The following is a 20,933-nucleotide window of genomic DNA, read 5'->3' as shown; positions in this document are numbered from 1 at the left end:
TTTTTAAACTGCTCTTTTATTGCTGTTTAAAGCTTAAAAGCATACTGTACCACAAAAGAATAACAACGAAATGTCAGGATCAACCAAAAGATAAGAAATTTCTTAGGACAAGCTGTCTGCAGTAAGCTGATACAATGCATTTGGGGAAACTGCACCTGCTACTGCATATCTTAGGGGGAGGGAAGAAAACAAGATTACAATCTCGGCCGTTTTCGGGCAGTTCCAGTTGTTTCAATGTAGGGCCGTGTGGGGTGGATTGGATGTGAAGGAGTTAAGTCCTTTTTCCTAAAAAATACTCTTTTTACTGTCACATTTTGCGCAATTTCTTTTTCCCATTAACCTTCTATTTTTAGAGGTCACTTCATGATAATTTTTAGTATCTGTTTTCTCTTTACACTTAACACAATAAATCTTAAGGTCTTCCAATCCCATTCCAAATTTCAATTTTGCTTTAATAATAGGTTTAATGACACCTCTGGCTATTTTGCCCCCAAATGTTGGATTAGGGATATTATCTAAATCTTCTAAAAATTCACAATCTGCCACATGTCTTTCATTTTTATCTTTTGTTTAACTATAAGCAAAATCATGTTTTTTATCAACTCTATTGATTCTAGGATCACCACGTTCTGATCTTTCTTTATATTTTGTATAAGGTCCACAGTATTGATAGCCAAGTATATGCATTTCAGGAGGATTAAATTTATCTTCTACGTATCCAAGATTTCCTCCTCTAATAACAGCTATAATACCTTTTCCGTTTATTTCTTTAAAAATATGTATAATTTTTTTACTTCCATTTATTACAAATGAAAAAAGTCTACTTTTCTAGAACAAATTTTTCATTATAATTACTAGGTTTTGGCATAAATAAAGATAATACTTTTTTAGATGATTTACCTTTATTTCTTTCTCTTATATATTTCATACAAAATAATCCACATTTTACAGATGTCTGTTTTTGTAAAAAACTATCATTATGGTCAATTTGGGTTTTTTTATTCGATTTAATAAGAAAAGTTTTAATATTTTTAGGAATGCAATCTTTTTTTAATCTGATATTGTTGAATATATATTCACAAAATGGATCAAAATATTCAGCAAATTCGTATTTTGGATCATTATAATAACAAGCCCAATGCGTACCCAGGCCTTTTGATACATCGAAATTAATAATCCAATTTTCAAATTTCTTATTTTTTTCAGGTAATGAATCTAATGTATAAACCCCACTAAATCCTTTTTCATATTTTCATAAATCGTTTGATCGGATATTCCTGTGTCAGTTATCTCAATGTTCCACGTTTTTTTTCAACCCATATCCATAATTATCTTCATAAGGTTGATAAATTCCATGTCCTGAAATTTTATCTAACACTTTAGCTTCCCAAGCTCCAATTTCCAGATCCAAATTTAAATGTTTTTAATATTTCAAGTAGATTAGGCATATTTATATATTTCATAAGTTCATTTAAAATCGGTTGTTTAATTCGTTTTGAAATATCAAATAATAATGAACTGCCATCTTTATATTTTTTAGATGATTTAAGTTGCGTTTTACTTACAGTAATTCTTTTACCATTATCAAGTTGTTTGATTTTTTTTGGTTAAATATAAATCATAATTTGGAGTTTTGGGTTTATTTATTTGTTGAGTTATTTCTTCTCCTGCAGACTTCAATTCATTTATCTGACTATCACTCAAATATACTTTCTTTTTATATAATTACTCATTTACTAGGACTTAAAAACTGATTAAAATATTTTTTTACATCTGCTTGTGACATACCTTTTTTTAATTACATAGTTAACAATAAAATTATTTAATTCAATATTTTCTTAGGTCCTTTAGGGGTTATTTTATCTGTTAAATTTGATAAAATATCTAACTCATCTAAACCTTTAAACGTCTTTTGTTGAGATTCTTTCCATTGAAGAATATTATTTAATTGTTTTATGTACAAATTCAAATGATCAAAAATGTGTCTACTAATATTTTTCTATTCTTCATGGCCTTCTCTGATAGATGGGTCTTTTGTTCTCTAAATAGCAGACCCAGAAGTTGCTAATTATTGAGATTTTTCTTTTTTCAAAATTTTTGCCTCATTTATCACATCTTTCAATGTTTCTATATTTTCATTTAAAAGTTCACTAGGTAATCTGAATCCTTTGTCTTGAATAAGCTTTTCATCAACACCTGCATCAATAAAAGGATCTAATATATTATTTCCTTTAAGCCTAGTTTGTGTTCCTGTTGTAGATTTTTGGTGAAATAAATTTTCTAAATCATATTCAATTTCAGGTCTTAATTCTAAGGGAGGAAATGATATATTTTGTAAAGCATCTTCAATATTTCTGACAATATCTTTGTTTGACATTTCATGTTTCTCGATCTCTTTTGTAACTGTGCTATGAAATTCTTCCAATGCTTTTTTGAATTCCTAATTTTTCTCTTATTTGATCATCTTTACTTTTTCTGATTTTTTGATCTAATCTTACTTTTTCAATTCATTGCTTTAATGCCTCTCTAAGTTTTTTTTTTCACATTCTATTTATTAGAAAGAATTTATGGCAGTAAAATTACTATATTGGAATATTATGAAAGTTAGATAACTGTATGTAACAATGTATTACACCTTCAGTTATACTGCAACGAATGTAAATATCATCAGATAAGTATTCAATGTTTGCATTAAGGGAATGGTTCAAATCCTAAAACTTGATGAAAATTACTTTCAGTTAAATCAATTTTATAATTTTCTTCTAATTTAATACTAAATTTATCTTCTTTTTGTCGAATTTGAATAGGAGATACATATTTTTAAAATTTTTCATCTTTTTCCTTATGTTGCAAATTGGAGTACTCATTATTAAATAGGAAACTTTGAATGCGAATATTCAATTTAGCAAGAATATAGAAATCATCATGAATAAAAAATTTATTCCATTCTTTACCATTCCAATATTTAAATTTATTATTTTCAGAAAATTTGCTAATTTTATCCCAGGAAACCTCAACGCAGAATTCTTTCAAAGCAATTTTTGTAAGTGAACTCCTGGGAATTCTCTTTTCTTTTTAAAACTAATGTATTCACTTATAGGAGTCTAAAAAAGAATTCCAGATTTTTTTTTGGTTCGTATGTCTTAGTAATTTTATGATTTATGTTAAAATAATTATAAATTTAAATTTAAAGAATATATAAGAAATTATTTTTTTTTCTATAACAGGTGAAGTTTAATGATTTTTCCAACATTTCATCAGCCTCTTTTGTAAATTCTTTGTAATTTATTGAAATATGTCAATCTACCTTTGTATCTCTTTTTAAAATAGTTAAATCAGGAAGATAATATATTTTTCCATCTTCAATTTCAACATTAAATTTTCTTAAATTTCGATATATTTCATTATATTCTTGTGGTTTACTATCTTCAGAAGAAGATTTGACATATGAAGATTCTGCAACTTCTACATTATCAAAAAAATTGTATTAATTTAATTCCCTTTAAAAAATTGTATGCCAACAAATGGAAGTGACCAAATTATGCACGCATTGTCAAATTATAAAATCACTAGATGATTTTTATAAACATCGAAATCATGGATAATTGAACTGTGACAGTATTTGCAAAACTTGTGAACTAGCAATTAGTTATAGAAAATATGATTGTGATTGTGGAAAACAATGTACATTTAATCACAAACAAAGACATTTAAGAAGTAATTATCATATCCATCGAGTCCAGTAGATTTGGCGAACGCAAACCATTTATAAAATTTCTGCGCAATAAATGGAGACGTCTATGATTACTGTTAAAAATTTAAAACAATATTGTAAAAATAATAATATTCGTGAATGTTCAAAATTAAAAAACGTGAACTTATTCAATATATAACAGAACAAATGAAAAGGAAAGAATATTTTAATTCCCTTTCAGCGAAAATATTCAAAAATGAAAACACCTAGAATGTTAAAAATAAAATGTAATATTTGTGGTGAATATTTTAAAAAATCATATATAAAGAATCATCTAAGATCAACAAAGCATAAAACGGTTTTATTTGATGATGAATCATATCTAAAATCTAAAACAAAAAGAGAACTATTAGAGTATTGTAAAAGTTTTAATTTAAAAAATCTTGAACATTTGAACAAACCTGATCTTATTCAGTGTATCATAGATCATATACAAAAAAGAAATTTTTTGAATTTATTTCCTTTTGATAAAGATATACTTTCAGAAACCAAAAAGCCTAGACCTAATCAAATAAAATGTAACATTTGTGGACTATATTATAAGCCAAAAAGAAAAGTCAACATTTAAGAAGTCTTAAACATAGAAATGGTATTTTACTTAGTGAAAATGAAGTTCAAAACATTTAATCGAGTTTTAAGGCTAGATTGAAAACATATTATACTATTAAAAATATATATGATAGACTTTATATTCCAGAATTTTTAAATGAAAAAATAATATTGTTAAAGATTTAGTTAAAGAAAGTTTAATGGATCATAAACATTTACAAGTAAGTTTAAAACTATTTTGTTATTATAAAAAAATTATTAACGATGCATTTGAAAACTTTACAGAATTTACGCATAAAAATTATATTAGTAATGAATACAGATTTAAAAGAATTCTGTAAAGAAGCGAGTTATAAAATAATAAAGGAGGCAGATGATTTTGAAGCTTCCGGTTCAGGTTGGAGTTTATATGAATTAAGATATCTAGAACTGGCAATAAATAAAAATGAACCATTAAAAGGAAGTAGTTATATGGAATTACCTCAAGTACTTAAAAATAAAGTAGCCATTATAAATGTAAAAAATTGTGATGATAAATGTTTCATGTGGTCTATTTTATCTGCAATTCATCCGGAAAGAGTTACAAATTATAAACAATATGAAAATGAATTAAATTTCAAAGGAATCCATTTTCCTTTCTCTAGATAAAATTTCAAAATTTGAAAAACAGAATGATATATCTGTAAATGTGTATGGATATGAGGAATCAGAACTTTATATGCTTATATTATACTAAAAATAAATTAGACAAACATGTAACTTTACTATATCTTAAGGATGATGAATATGATCATTATTGTTGGATTAAAAATATTAATAGATTAGTAAGAACACAAATGGGCGAGCACCAGTTATTTTGGTGTGATAGATGTTTATTAAATTTACACTCAAGAGAAAAATTTAAACAACATGAAAAAGATTATAAAACCAATGAAGCACGTAAAATTAAAATGCCATTAAAAGATAAAATAAAATTTGTAAGTTATAATCGAACCATGAGATTACCATCGTTTATGCAGATTTTGAATGTTTATTAAAGAAAACAGGCACTTGCCAGTCAAATCCTAGTGCTGGATATAAATATCATTTATTACATATTTGTAATACTTTAACAGAAGAAGAAATAGATAATGGAAAGTATAAATATATTTTAAAAGATAAATAAATATAATCTTAGTGATGAAAAAATTAATAAACAAATGTGAATAAACATTCTTATTCACTTCCTTATTAAATACAGTAATGACTATTTTAAACCACCAGTTTACTATAATGGAAGTGATGCTTAAAAAAAATGCATCACTATGTTAAGAAAAGATACTATTAAAATTGAAAAATTTATTAAGATACAAGAAAAAATATAAAAATATTAAATCTATGATAAATTTTGATGAAAATAATTTCAAAACAACTTATCAATGTCATATATGTGAAAAAGACATTTTACCAGACTCTAAAAAAGTAATTGATCATTGCCATTTAACTGGAAATCATAGGGGTACAGCACATAAATCATGTTAATCTGAACTATAAAATTCCAAGCTTTATACCTGTAGTTATTCATAATTTATCTGGATATGATTCCCATTTATTTATAAAAGAACTTGATTTCAATCAATCTCGATTACATGTTATTCCAAATAGAGAAGAAAAATATATATCTTTTTCTAAAAAATTTGGAAAATATTTAAAATTGAGATTTATAGATTCATTTAGATTTATGCCGAGAAGTCTAGATGATTTATAAAAATATTTAAGAGCAAATTCTTTGAAATCTGTTTTTAAAGAAACTGCACAACATTTTCCTGAAAATTTACTAGATTTAATAACAAGAAAAGGTGTTTATCCCTATGATTATATGGATTCTGCAGAAAGATTTAAAGAAACTAAATTACCATCACAAGAATGTTTTTATAGTACATTAAATGAATGTGGTATATCTGATGATGATTACGAACATGCTCAAAATGTATGGAAAGCTTTTAAAATTAAAAATTTAGGACAATATTCAAAACTATATGTCAAAACAGATGTTTTAATATTAGCAGATATTTTTGAAAATTTTAGAGATGTTTGCTTAAAAACACAAATTAGATCCAGCTTGGTATTAAACAACACCTGGATTGTCATGGGGATTGGACAGTCGTGTCAAAAAATACTGAAATTCAATTAGATTTGATTTAAGATCCAAACATTTTTTTAATGATAGAAAAAGGAATAAGAGGGAATTTAACAATGTTGTAATAGATATGCGAAAGCAAATAATAAATATATGGCAGACTATGATTCTAGTAAAGAATCAAATTATCTAATGTATTTAGATGCTAATAATTTATATGGCTGGGCTATATCTCAATATTCACCCTATGGGCAATTTAAATAGGTAAACGAATATGATCTTAATTGTCCAGATAATTCTAAAAAAGGAAGGATATTAGAAGTTGATTTAGAATATCCAAAAGAATTACATGATTATCATTCAGATTTACCATTAGCTCCAGAAAAGAAAAAACCTAATGGGTCTAAAACCGAAAAATTATTAACTTTTTATGATAAAAATAATTATGTTATACATTATAAAAGCTTGAAACAATATTTAGAAATGGGTTTAAAATTTAAAAATGTTCATAGAGTTTTAGAATTTAATCAATCCGATTGGCTAAAAAATACATCGATTTAAATACTGAAATGAGAAAAAATGCAACTAATGATTTTGAGAAATAATTTTATAAATTAATGAATAATGCACCGTGTGGTAAAACCATTGAAAATGTTCGAAAAAGAATAGCTATAAGATAATGCACCAATTATAATCAAGTTAAAAAATTGCTAAACCAAATTTTAAAGGAAGAACACTATTTAGTGAAAATTTATTAGCTATACATATGAATAAAACAGAAATAACATTAGATAAACCGATTTATATAGGAATGTGTATTTTAGAGTTATCAAGATATTTAATGTATGCTTTTCATTATAATGAAATGAAACCTAAATATAAAGATCTTACATTACTTTATATGGATACGGATAGTTTAACATATGATATTAAAACAGAAAATTTTATGAAGATATGAAAAGAATGATTGATTATTTTGATACATCAGATTATCCTAAAGACCATTAAAATTAATGAAATTAATATACCATTAAAATAAAAAAGTATTAGGAAAAATGAAAGATGAAAATCAAGGAAAACTGTTATTAGAATTTGTTGGACTAAGATAAAAAAATGTATGCAAATAAAACTCAAGAAGAAATAGTTGAGAAATCAAAAGGAGTTAAGAAATGTGTAGTTAAACGCACAGTTTCATTTGATGATTATAAAAAATGCTTATTAGAAAAAAATCGATGTCTATAGATCAGTGAATCTCATTAGAAGTATGAGTCATGAATTATATTCTATAAAAATAAATTAGCATTATCATTTTTTGATGATAAAAGATATATTTTAGAAGATGGAATACATGCATTAGCTCTTGGTCACTATCGATGTGATAACTTTGCTCATAATAAATGATAAAAATTAAAGATTATACGGAACCAGAAGAATTACCTGATACTAATCAACATCCGTTATTAACACAACATCTATTCAGATTATTTATAGAAGGGCCATCCGGATGTAGTAAAACAAATTTATTATTAAATCTTATTAATGGCTTTGAAAAGCCAAAAGATTTAAGATTAGATTTTGGTGCATTATACATATAAATGAACCCAAATATTCTAAATAACAAGAAACATGTACTTTCATTGAAGATATTGAAAGAGATGGTTAATTCGTATCTTAAAACTAAGAAATTAAAAAATAAAAAATAAATATTAATTTTTTATGATAAATATAAAAAAGAAGAAGTGTTATTTCTATCAGATTTAAATGAATTTATAACAGCTGATTATTTAGATCCTTCACACAAAAATCCTGTTGTTTATGATGATTGCGTAACAGAAAAAAATAAAAAACACATGTTTATTAGGGAAAGAACGAAAAACGCGTCTGTTATTTATATATCGCACAACTTTTATTTATCTCCTATCACAATTAGAAAAAATTGTAATTATTTTATATTTTTTAATACACAATCTAAAAAAATCAGCAAATAATAAGAGATGTTGACGGCTATATATCTCAAAAGAAGAATTAAAAAAATATATATTTCCTGATAGTTTCTTCATGCTCGACAGTCTTTCTGAGCAAAAATAACGGATACACATTTTTTTCTTTTAGTTTTTAAATGCTGATGATGAAAGGTACATAATATTTAAATTCCTGACAATTAAATGGATATAAATATATTCGTAAATCCAAAGAATTTTCATCCTAATAAATGGATGTTAACTGGGGTGAAGTTTCTAAAAACACAGTTTTAAGTGAAAATTTAATTAGAAATTTTGAAAATGCAGTCGATTGGCAATTGATATCTAGATATAAAAGTTATCAGAACCTTTCATTAGCGAATATAAAGATGGAGTAGATTGAGAAAATATATCAGCTTATCAGAAATTAAGTAAACCATTTATGATTATGCATGAAAATGATATTAAATGGGATAAAATATCTAGATTTCAAAAATTATCTGAAAAATTTATTTTAGATAATGAAGATAAAGTAAATTGGGATAACATATCAGAATATCAGACATTAAGTAATAATTGTATTTTACAAACTTATAAAAAATTAAATATGAAATTAGTTTCTAGATATCAAAAATTATCGGAAAATACTATTGAAGAATTGAAAGATATAGTTGATTGGAATGAAATCATGAAATACCAGGCACTTAGTGAAAATTTTTTAAATAAAAATGAAAATAAAGTTGATTGGTGTAAACCTGAATTATATAAAGAATTATCTAAGCATTTTATTAAAAGACATAGTGAGAGAATTCATATTAAATTATTAGACCATATGTGTGCGGCTCTTAATAGAAATTATGTATGATAATTTTTTATATTTTTTCAGGGTGGGAAATATTCCCCCCCTGGATTTCTTTCAATATTTTAGAATAAATTATGTTTTTGTTAAAATTTGAGTGAACATTTTAAAAGGTTTAAGGGGGTGTCAATACACCCTTTAGTTTTATATGTTTTTTAAAATTTTATCTATTTTTAAAAAAAATTTGAGTGTCTTTAGAAAATTTAGGGAAAAACAGGAGGTACGAAACATCCCCCCTTTGGATTCGATCATATTTAAAAAAAAATATCAGAATATACCCCCTGTTTCGAGGGATCATTTTATTTTCCTTAAAGTTTCATTTTCTTTATTTTTTTTTTTGTTTACATTTAAGTGAAAAAAGAAACTTGTTCATTTTAAAAATATTTCCCTTCAAAATAAGAGTGTCCTGGTTCGATCATCCTCCCATAAACTTGGAGACTTAAAAAATCATATAAAATTAAGAAATTGATGTATTTTGATATATCAAAGTACGTTTTCCACGTAAACGCTTATCACAAGTACAGATGTTTTGAGAATAAGATAGTTTTTAGTTCAAATTTAATGGTTTCGTTTGGTTTATTAGATTACGGCAAAGCACTCGAGGGCTATCTGCCTTAAGGGAGGGATGCCTTCGTGGAGGACTTTTTAAGGGAAACTGGCTCGTGTACACGTTACACATGGGGAAAACCACGAAAACACCCATGCAGCCAGCCCGTTCGCGGGATTCGAACCTCGGACCGAACTACCCGTGTTCAGCGACGTTACCGCTCGGCCGCTGGTGGGCCTCAATTTTAATGACAGCGCTGTATCTTTGCTATTCCGACAATTTGTAAATTTTAAGTTTTTTAAAGCAAGATGTGAAACTAAGAGCTTCTGATGGAAAGCTATGTTATTAGTAGCATCATAATATGCTCGCAGATATAAACAAATCAGCGTTAGACAGTCATATCCCAGTATGGTTTGTATCAGCAGAGAGGTGAAAAAAAGATAGCTTTTTAGTTTCGAAGTGCAAATGAACGATTTAAAACGTATGCGTGATCGTCTGGAACCGATGAAACTAAATACGGGAAATGAAAATATTCCTTGTGTAGCCTTATTTGTATGATGGTCATAAATGGTTATGTTATTTGAATATGACAAAACACACGAGAGCTATCTGCTTGATAGAAAGGATGTCTTTGTGGAGGACTTTTTAAAGGGAAATGGCTTGTATTTATGTTTCACATGGGCGAACCCACGAAAACGATCTATGCAGTCAGTCTGTTCACCTAGGATCGAATCCAGGTTGAACTACCAGCATTCTTTGGTGGCTATGAGTAATTACAGAGTATTGATTTATCTTAATTTCCGTACCCATAATTTTTTATAATTTCTTCCACTGTTGCCTTTCATATTCTCCTTATTTTCATTAGTAATCGATTATTGCAACAGTATTATTCTTTGAAGTTCTAAGTACCACAGTAAGGGTCCCAAAACATTAATGGTGTTCCAAGTATTTGGAAATTATTAGTGCTATGAAAATGAATATTTTTATTTTTGCTGTTGTTTCAAATATCTTATGCCCTATAGTACAAGAATTGCATATCTTCATCTCTTGCACGCGTTTTTCCACATTAAATTAAGATTTCAAAAATCTCTTATCATGACAGAGAATACATTCTGATTTATAGTATACTATTTTATGTTATTTCGTTTAAGAAAATGTCATGTATTTTTGTGCACCGAAAACTTTATTACTATATTATTTAATATTGATAATGTCTTGCCTGCATAATTTACCAGTTAAACTTTATCTTAACTACGCGCAAATGTTCTGATTCATATCACATTCACTGTTATCCTTGATTTTTTGGAACTTATTACCCGTGGTTACACGCGTTGTACTAAATAATCTTATTTCCGACTGCTCTTATAATGCGGTGTTAACAATCTTATCTGTTGATGAAAATTTTGAACTGAAATTTATTCTTATGCCTTCCTCCCAAATACCTGCAGCTTTGCTAAGTCTTTGCATGCCAATTCTTTTATTGTATTTTTGAAAAATATCTAATTTAATGAGGTACCCTGTATTTTAATATATTGCTGGCTATTAAAATTGCTACACCAGAAAGGAAAGCAAATAGCAAATATTATTTACTGCACGAGGCATGTTTTCAAAGTGAGTACCGTTCTGAAATTCTGCTGCGGTTGGCATTTCGCGCTTGCGCGCAATTTACCTACATCTGTTAGAAAGCAATGGGCGCGCCATTACGGAAACTTTTGACCATGTTAACGTTTGTTTTGAATTATTATTTGTTTTGAATTATTATTGTTATCAATATTAATACAATAATTTAAATATTTAAAATTGCTCCGCCGATTTGAGAATCCTGCCGACTGTGAAATACTATCGGTGATTATTATTTTTTTTTTTTTACATTTTTTTTTAGTGTTAAAGACGTGAACGTGGCTGAAATTCATCGGCAGATTAGTGAAGTGTACGGGGAAAATATGAGCGATGGAATGGTACGAAATGGGTTAGTGGCTTTTAAAGATAGAAGCACGAATATTTGTGATGATGAACGAAGTGGGCGACCTTCTGTCATTACTCAAGATTTGGTGCAGATAGTTGACGCAGACGGTTTTCGATTTTGTTATTATCTGATGATGATCAGTGTTCTGTATGAAATTGAGCGAATGCTTAAGTTATCTGGGTACCGAAAATGTTGACAGAGGGGCACAAAACCAAGCGTTTAAGTAATGCTTTAACTATCCTTCAGGGGCACAGTGAGGAAGATGATGATTTTTTAAGTTTAATTGTCGCAGGCGACGAAACCTAGGTGGCTTACGATACACTTGAATCGAAGCAGCAATCCGTGGAATGGTAGCATTTATCCTCAAACAAGAGAGTGAAGTTGAAGCACGAAATGGGAAGTCCGATCCTCATCTCATTAGCAGAGGTATCATTGGAACCATAGACGAAATTTTGAATACTTCTTAAGGTATATGAAAAAAAAAAAAAAAAAAAATGTTTCAGATTTTAAATTAATTTTAAAGGGGCGTTTTTTTAACATTTTGTGTGTTACATATATTTATTAAAAATCACGTTCTTCGCACTTAAACCATAAAATTCAGTTCAACAGCAATATCGCAAAATAGTTTCAAAATGAGCGTACCTTTAGAATTTCCGATACAGAGTCTCGCGCACTAGAGATAAAAAAGTTTTTTCTGTACAACGTTGCCATTGCTGGCTTTGAAATCCTTGAGTTTGTTAATCAAAAATTCGTTAAAATTTTACAAAAAATGAAATCGATAAAAAACAAATTCCAAATTTGGTCTTCCACATGCCATATTCGTAGGAGGGTTATGTCATTCAAAATTCGATGGCTCTGTGTTCCGCTGTTTTATCACAATGCGAGAAATATGCATACATTTATGCAGATTTTTCATTATTTAATTTCTTCAAATATAATGCAGGTTTGGTAGCAACAGTTTGAAAAGTGATTCGCCGTTTATAGTGATTCAACGCAAAATCACAAAACGAAAACAATAGTACTTCAGAGACACTAATAAAATGGACTAAATTGGACTAATAAAAATAAATAATAAACAAATTTATATGAATGAAACCCCAATTGTCCATAGGCAAAATTAAATTTTTAGAGTTCCCTGACTAGAAATGTGTTGACCTCGCCAACATCTTTACTTCATACAAATTAAATTTGAACAAACAGTCAATGATTCAAATCATAAACAATACAGTTTAAATTTCACATTTTTAGGAAAAGGATACTAATGAATAATTACTATTTAAACAAACGATATTAATTAAAATAATAAACAAACAGTGTAAATTTCACACTTATAGTAAAACAATGGTAATACTATGATTGCTATACAGACAATAATAATTCAATAAACAATACAGTGTAAATTTCACACTTCTAGGAAATCAATATTAATACAATAATTAGCTACACATGAATAGAGTATAATAACAAAAATACAAGATACAGTTAGAACAATTACTGATTGATAATTATAATTCAGTTTCTTTGAAATAAATAAGTTCCATAAGCTTCGAGATGGCAGATCTTCCTCGGTCCATACACATAAGCTTTATTAACCCTTTCCGGTACGCTACCTTTTAAAGTTGGAGTTTTGATTAAAAAAAAAAAAAAAAAAAAAAAAAAGGCAGGCAGTCTGATTAGGCCTAGAGGAGAACACATGTAAAATTTTGTGAAGATAGTACTTATCTTTTAATTCTGTGGGCACATTGATTGAATAGAGCTTCGAAAAGAGTGCTGAACCGAGCATTGTTGTCAATGAACTGACCGATGAGATGCGGAGAAACAAAGAATACAGTTTCTCAGTTGTCCTAGATTATCGGTGAGCCCGGTCTGGGCACACTTAGGGTTCGCCTTTTGATTTTAGGCAACATTTCAAGGTAAAAATTTAAAACTGATATAGAATAAGGAGATTGGCATACAGCCAAAAAAATAACATAGAAATTTCTTTTCAAACAATTCCTTTTATACCATAAAAAACTCTGGAAGATTTCTTTGAAAAATGAGGGTCTTAAAAAACTAAACATGGCTAAAATATATGGACTGGTTTGTGTTGAGCTGCCATCTACTATAAATAAAGAAGGTTCAAAGTAACCTATAAATCCTTTTTCATTCAATTTTTCTGTGTGTACAGGAGGAAATTTTTAGGTGTGTCCAGACCGGACACACTGTACCGCAAAGGGTTAACTTATCTTCGGATAATGGTTGTGGAAACAGTTTTAGTGTTTCTGCGTTTATGCTTGGACATTCTATAATCACATGAAATGCGTCCGCCAATGTGTTTCCACAACTGAATGAGCAGCAGTTACCTTTCAGGTTAAATAAATCTATGAAGATATCTGAGGAGTGCACCATGATTTGTCACTATTTGATTCAGACAGAAATCTGAGAAATATCTCTTTTCTGAAACTTTTGGAAAGAATTTAAATTAGCCAGTAAGATAATGTAGCTTCTCAGAATATTACATTGAATTACAGCGTTTGAATATATTCCTGATTTTGCTAATTTATCAGCCTTTTCATTTCCAGTGGGTACTTGATGCCCTCGGATCCAATGTAATCTCCTCGTCTTTGAAAGTACCTTTTTAATTTCTAATATATTTTATTATAGATATTATGCTTGTCAATTGGCTTAATATTGCCTGACTGTCAGAATAAATATTTGCCTTTATTTTACTATCTTTAACCCAAAGTAAAGCTTTCAATAAACCACCACGCAACCAGCCTGTTCGCCGAGATTCGAACTCTGGACTGAACTCTGAACACATAGACCTTAGCACTCGGGGGCTGGTGGACCTGCTTTTGACACTGAAGAAGATTGTAAAAAACGAGAACTAGAGCACTATACTGTAATGATAAAAGATAGATGTTGCGATGAAAGATAAATGTTGCTTACATTTATCTTTCATTGGTGTACGCCTGGAATGTCTCCGTATAACTTACCGATGGTAATTGTTTTAAATGCTTTTGTAAAATTGACGGAGCGATATTCATTTCAGCTGAAAAGGTAGATAGGCAAGAGAACAACAAGGTTATAAAAAAGCCAATTCTTCATGAGGAAAAGATTTGTATTGAAATGATAGAAAGAATAATATATTAGCATATTTGGTTTCTGAAACGATTTCGCAGCGTGATGCAGTTGTTGTAGTACAATTTCAGTTTTTGTAACTAAGCTATAATAATCAGAGTGGGAGATATAATAATAAGGACGCTGCTGCTAGGATTGTACTCAACCGTCTTATTTGATTCGTAAGTGTTTCTGGATCGCGCTTATGTATTTGTGCTCATGGTCAGCATTGTTATGGTCCGAAATGTTTAATTTGCAGCAAATCATTTCAATTCGCAAACTATTTGGAAACAAGTATTTGTGCTAATAAGTTTCATTTTTTTTTTTTTTTTTTTTTTTTTCAGTTCGATAGTATTTGTTTCTAAATACCATGTCTCAGAATAAACATCAGAATGACGGTTAATTTAAAACAGAAAGTACGAAAATATATTCTAAATCTTACCATATTTGTGGCTACCGAAGCTTTTTATTGAAGCTCGTCTTGACTGAGGCTGCGCGCTTTCTTTTCTAAGCCAAACTAAATGTAAAAAAGAATACGTAAGAGCGACTAAACCCGAAATTCCACCCATCACTCTGAAAGCTTGTCGAGATCCCAAAACACTCATTAGGCTTCCACCAATCATGCTTCCGGATCCTTGGCCTGCAGAAAAAGGAAAATAAAACTAACATTTGTATGGTATACAAAGAATACCGAATTTTTTTAAATAAAATAAATAATAAAAGTTAAAATAACTTAAATAAATAAATTCTGCATACAATTATATTAAATCCAACTATAGATTTTAAGAGGACTTTGCATTGTAAGAAAGAATTATAATGTTCTAAGTATCCTTATTTTATCTGTAAATATGGCATTATTTTTTTTCCTCTCATAAGAAATGGGGAGATGTGATGTCCACCAATTATTGCTTGTATCAAACTATTTTATTGCTGTAAAAAACGACAATCGAAAATATTTTAATGGCGCACAAAAAAGTGTAACTTTCAAGAAATGAGTTTATTGATGCTGTACAGTAATTATAGTTTACTAAGGCTAAGAAATCTAATTAACACAATATTAGATATGAAAAATTAGTTATTAAAAATTAATGAATGAGAAAAAGTCTGTTAAGAAACTTTGGAAGAATTTATATTATTATCAAAATTTTAAGATAGTTTGCAAAAAAAGTCACCTTTCCAAGTTTATTATTTCTGGAGAGAACTATTTATCTACTTTAGATAACTAAGACTGGATGTAAAATACTATATTTATTGTAATTTCTAACTACTAATTTCCAGAAATTTTAATCTTAAGGAGACCATATAGTGTAATAGTTATTAAAAGATAAACTCTAATTTGGAGACGCTTTTAATAAACTCTAAATTAAAAATTCTTCTGTATGCTGGACCTGACATCATATTCAACAGTTAAAGGCATATTTAATTGAGAAATAAATTAAATATTCATTATTAAAATCGCGGCAGGGTATAAAGTGGTGCTTTTCATGGTAGATTTTTCAAAGCGTATTTCTTTCGTGTTTAAGTAATGCCTACATCCTTGCACTTCGAGTTATAAAAGATAACAAAGATAAATTTCGGGAAGTCTATTGGCTTCATCTAGCCGCCTCGTTCACCGCTTCACTAACTAACGATTTAAGCGCTTGGCCATTGGCTGGCCGGTATATTTTGAAAGATGTGTCCTGGCGGAATAATATCTGAAAGTGACAAAATTTCAGTTGCCATTCCTCCCCTTTGTGGTTTTCGTTATGTGAATGATACTTGAAGCATAATAATGGCAAATTCTAAAAATTTATATGTAATCATTAATATAGATACAATAAGAAATTTAAATTTAAAAATGCGGTTTCTTTGTTTATGATTAATCTGTTGTTATCAAGGAGGTTGGACTAGATGGAGTTAGCATGACGTCACAAAAATGAAATCAAGAAAATGACAACAACATGACATCACGACTTATCATGGCTGTCATAAAGCGTACGGATGAGACTACGAAACATATTGCGGAATAAAATTACACTGAGACTTTGAGAGGTATCATTAATGTTCGTAGGTTCAGAAAAGTGTCTTGAAGCATAATTTACGTAAAATACCATTGAAATGTACACTTGGTCTTCTATATTTTACCATGTATACATTTGTCTTATAATTACCATTTCCACATTTTCATGTAGCTAGATTTTATTAAATTTCAAACAGTTATTTGCAATCCTTGCGACTTTTTTATATACTAAGTAGAAAATCATGTATGTTAAGTATTAAAATTAGAACTAGAGACTTAAAAAGGTTCAATGATGTATAGCTGAATGTTGACAACACTGATTAAGATGTAAACAAAACCAACCAAAAGTCAACATATGGCAGCGGGCATGTTAAGTTGTGACATCAAACTATGACGTTTCATTGCACGGGACATAAGGGAGAGGCTTACTCCATTTATTCTAGCCTCTTTGGTCGGTGTTGTGATAACAATATTAACAATATTAATAACTCTGTAAGCAAGAGTCGTAAGATGAATTAACTACGGGAAACAAAATTTGTACTCAAAGCATATAAATTCCGTGCATTTTCTGCAGTTTGAGGTGTAAAGAAAAGGAAATATTCACGTGATACAATACTCATTAAAATAATTATTTTCTTCCCTTGATGAGCATAAATTACTGTTTTATACTTTCCGACAAACTTTAGTTGAAAACACGTTGATGATAATTGTGGATTAAGTCAATAAAATAGCGAATGTAAACAAATATGTCACACTGGTCGGAGTATAAGACTCACATGCATAATGTTTAGAAACAATTGGTGGATTAAAATGTTTTTACCAGTTAGTTCGTAATTAATGGCTCCGTTTCAGAAACTAAATCTAGAAAGGTTCACTTCAGACTGCGAAAGTGTTGATCACATGACGCCTTTTAGTTAGGGTATAAAAATTAAAATTTTTCATGTCAGTTTGCCGAGAAAACTTCAGTTATGTTAAAACTTCAGTTAAAACTTCAGTGAGTTAGGAATCTCTTATCCTAAAGGGATTTTAAGGAGTTTTTTCATAGTATGTCAAACTGAAACTGAAAAATATTATTAGAATTTTTTTATTTAAACAATTTTTAATACAGTGAGAAGAAAGGTCAAAGAAAAAGAAGCTGTTCTAAGAGCTGCATAAAAGTTTCGAATTTTTTTGTATCTACGAATTGGAGTTTGGAACTCATGCTTCTGTACTGATATCCATCTGATCTCAAAGGTATTTATTAGAAATTTTCGCTAAAAAATTACATGCGGCTATTATTAGGACTATTTATGAAAGATCTCGAAATTTTTTTAAGAGTATCTCAGAGGAATAAATATAACTCTAAATAATTGCTAAATATAGCCATCGTCTTATTCGGTACAAGCTTTGTTACTTACTTTATTGTTTTTAAATATTCGGTTCGAAATCTATCAAAATTTCTTCAGGGACCATTAATTTTGCCAACGCTTGGAATTCGCAGCTGTAACCCATTTTCTGAAAGATAGCTTTATGAGAAAAATTCTTTTGGAATTCGACAGGAAGCTACGCCTCATTTATAAATATTTAACAAATCCGTAATATGAATGCACTCACGCACAAACCATGTTCACCCGCGCATCACATGGCGATTACTAATTGCATCGAATGATCAGACTATGGATGAGTTTGTTGCAGGAAGAAATAGGGCTATCCGTATAGATATTACTTATTTTACTGATTGTGAATCAATAGATTGCGTTTTATATGACATAACACTCTTATTTATCTTTATTATATATATATTTTTTTTGTAACTGCTACTCTGTTTATAAATATTTTTGGAGTATATTTGCTTATTAGGATATATATATGCAACTGTTTATGGAAGTTTTTAAATGATAAAATATTTGAGTGAATATTATGTAATATTCTTTCTCCTTGTTTCGGTTTCAACATACGTCTTCATATTTTTACGATGTTATCAGATCTTTCGTGTCTTTTACAGGACTTAATCTATATTACTTATGATAAACATTTAGTTCAAAATTAACTTAAAGTAAAATAACGTAGAAGCCATATTTACCAACTCCATAATGTATGCCATCAATAAATCCTTGTATAGTTGCTAAAAGGCCAGGTGATGACAGATGAGCTGCGTATGTTGCAGCTGCAACCCACATTAGATGGTACGTAAAAATTTCTAAAGCTTCGAAAGGCATGATCCACCAAGGATCTACGAGGTATGAGCATCCCACACAACGGATCATGTACATAAAAGCTGCCGCAGACACTAAATTCGCGTATCCAATCTTCGATACAAGGAATCTTGCGTAGTGAAGAAACGGTAGACCTACTAAGGAACCGACAGTAATTGTTAAGCCTAACATGTAAGTTGGGCTTCCCAGCTCTAGCATAAACCAGAATAAAAATGACTCTAGGAAACCCCACATTGTTCCTAACCAGAATAACACTAATAGCAAGAAAAATATGGAAGGACTTCTTATCAATGTCCAAAAATTCTTGAAAGTTTCAATATAGCTTTGAGGGGCATCTTCCATTTCAAAATCCAAATACCATACTGCTACAGCTGTCAGTAATGCTAAAATATTATGAGTGTGGAATGCGGGAGCATAGTTGATAACTCTATCTCCAGTGCTAATTACGTCTACCAGTATTCCAGCTAGTGGGGAGAATATTGCCATCGCTAATATTGCCCAAAACCTATAAAAGTGAAATGAAACATAAATATTTTAATTAATAAATAAAATTTGAAATGAAATGCTTATAAATCAAGAGAATGCTAAATTCTGATTCCTCGCTCAGTGCTTCATTTGCTACATAGTTTTTTCGTCACAAAGTGTATAAATAAAATATCTAATTTATGGAAATAATTTCCCCCACTTCAGTTAAACTTATAATTGGTTGAAAAAACATAGTATATGTTACACATGAGATTTAATTTCGAATTTAGTTCAATAAATGGTTTTAAATATTTTGAAATCCGTAGTTCAATAAGCCTTGATGTTTGGCGTAATTTTTGGAGGTGTTCAGGCGAGAAGAATCAGAGTAATATTCATAAATTTGCAGGACTAGTTTTAAGGATTTAAACATAAAACAATCTTCTTCAGCTGCAGCAATAAGAATTTATGAAGTCCTGATGAATATTATATGAGCAATATGAATTTATGAATATTCACAAATTTGCAAAACTAGTTTCAAGGGTTTAAATATAAAACATGCTTCTTCAGCTGCAGAATAAGAATTTAAGAACTTCAGCTGCAGCACGGAAGTCCTGCCACTTTATGAATATTAAACTGATTCTTGTTGGCTTATTCCTCCGATAACGCTGTTTTGCATGAAAATCCTCTCCGCCAAACTCATATGTTATTTCGGTAATTTCTGCCTATGTAACCCTTACACTGATTTTAAAATTGTCTTATCACGTAGCAAAATCTAGAAAACATCAACAACATTTACTATAAACCAATCGAGTGGCAATTATTTATTTACTCTTCGAAGAAAAGTCTGAATGCAGTTTTATTGTTTAATGGAAACGAACAACCATCTGTTCCCGCGGGTCGTTCTGTAAACAAGAAAGAAATGAATGAGAACATGTGTATATTACTTTAAAGCATAAATGACATAGATCATAAAGGGAATATCTGTGCCGATCGAAAAGTTGTTACACTGCTTACGGGACTGCACAGTGGCTATACCAAGCAGTGTTGTTTTTTGTGCGAATGGGACAGCAGAACCAGAAACCAACATTATGTCATTGGTTGTTACGTGAAGATATAGTGCATGGTCTGAAAAATATCCTCAATTAACCTTTAACAGAACATTAAAACATTTATTTACCTCCTCTGCACATAAAAATAGCAAATTGCAAAAATTTTTGTTAAAGTCTTAAATAGAGAAGTAAATGCTTTTCTTTATTTGAGACGGAAATTCGCATGCAAAAGTGAGACAAAGCATAAAAAAGGAAATTGTTGTTGGGCCACAAATATGAGAAATTTTAAAGACGAAAATTTTGAAAGCTCACTTTCCAAGAAAGAGAATAGGGCGTGGACTGCTTTTAAAAATGTTATGTAGCAACATCCT

At 29.3% G+C, this 20,933-nt stretch overlaps 1 protein-coding gene across 1 annotated transcript in view; it reads right to left on the bottom strand.

Moving 5' to 3' along the window:
- LOC118200078 (major facilitator superfamily domain-containing protein 6-like) overlaps positions 1 to 20,933 on the bottom strand; it is a 43,282-nt gene that overhangs the window by 5,709 nt on the left and 16,640 nt on the right. Inside the window, exons 4-5 of the mRNA XM_085808564.1 lie at positions 18,916 to 19,553; positions 15,297 to 15,494 (exon numbers count right to left, since the gene is read on the bottom strand). Coding sequence (XP_085664690.1) covers positions 15,297 to 15,494; positions 18,916 to 19,553 — 836 coding nt within the window. The remainder of the gene's footprint in view (positions 1 to 15,296; positions 15,495 to 18,915; positions 19,554 to 20,933) is intronic.

The sequence above is a fragment of the Stegodyphus dumicola genome, chromosome X1, assembly GCF_044657685.1.
Source record: "Stegodyphus dumicola isolate Sdum_Otavi_A_Nest chromosome X1, ASM4465768v1".
In the NCBI taxonomy this organism is placed as follows: domain Eukaryota; kingdom Metazoa; phylum Arthropoda; class Arachnida; order Araneae; family Eresidae; genus Stegodyphus; species Stegodyphus dumicola.
This window is presented reverse-complemented; position numbering and strand designations above follow the sequence as displayed.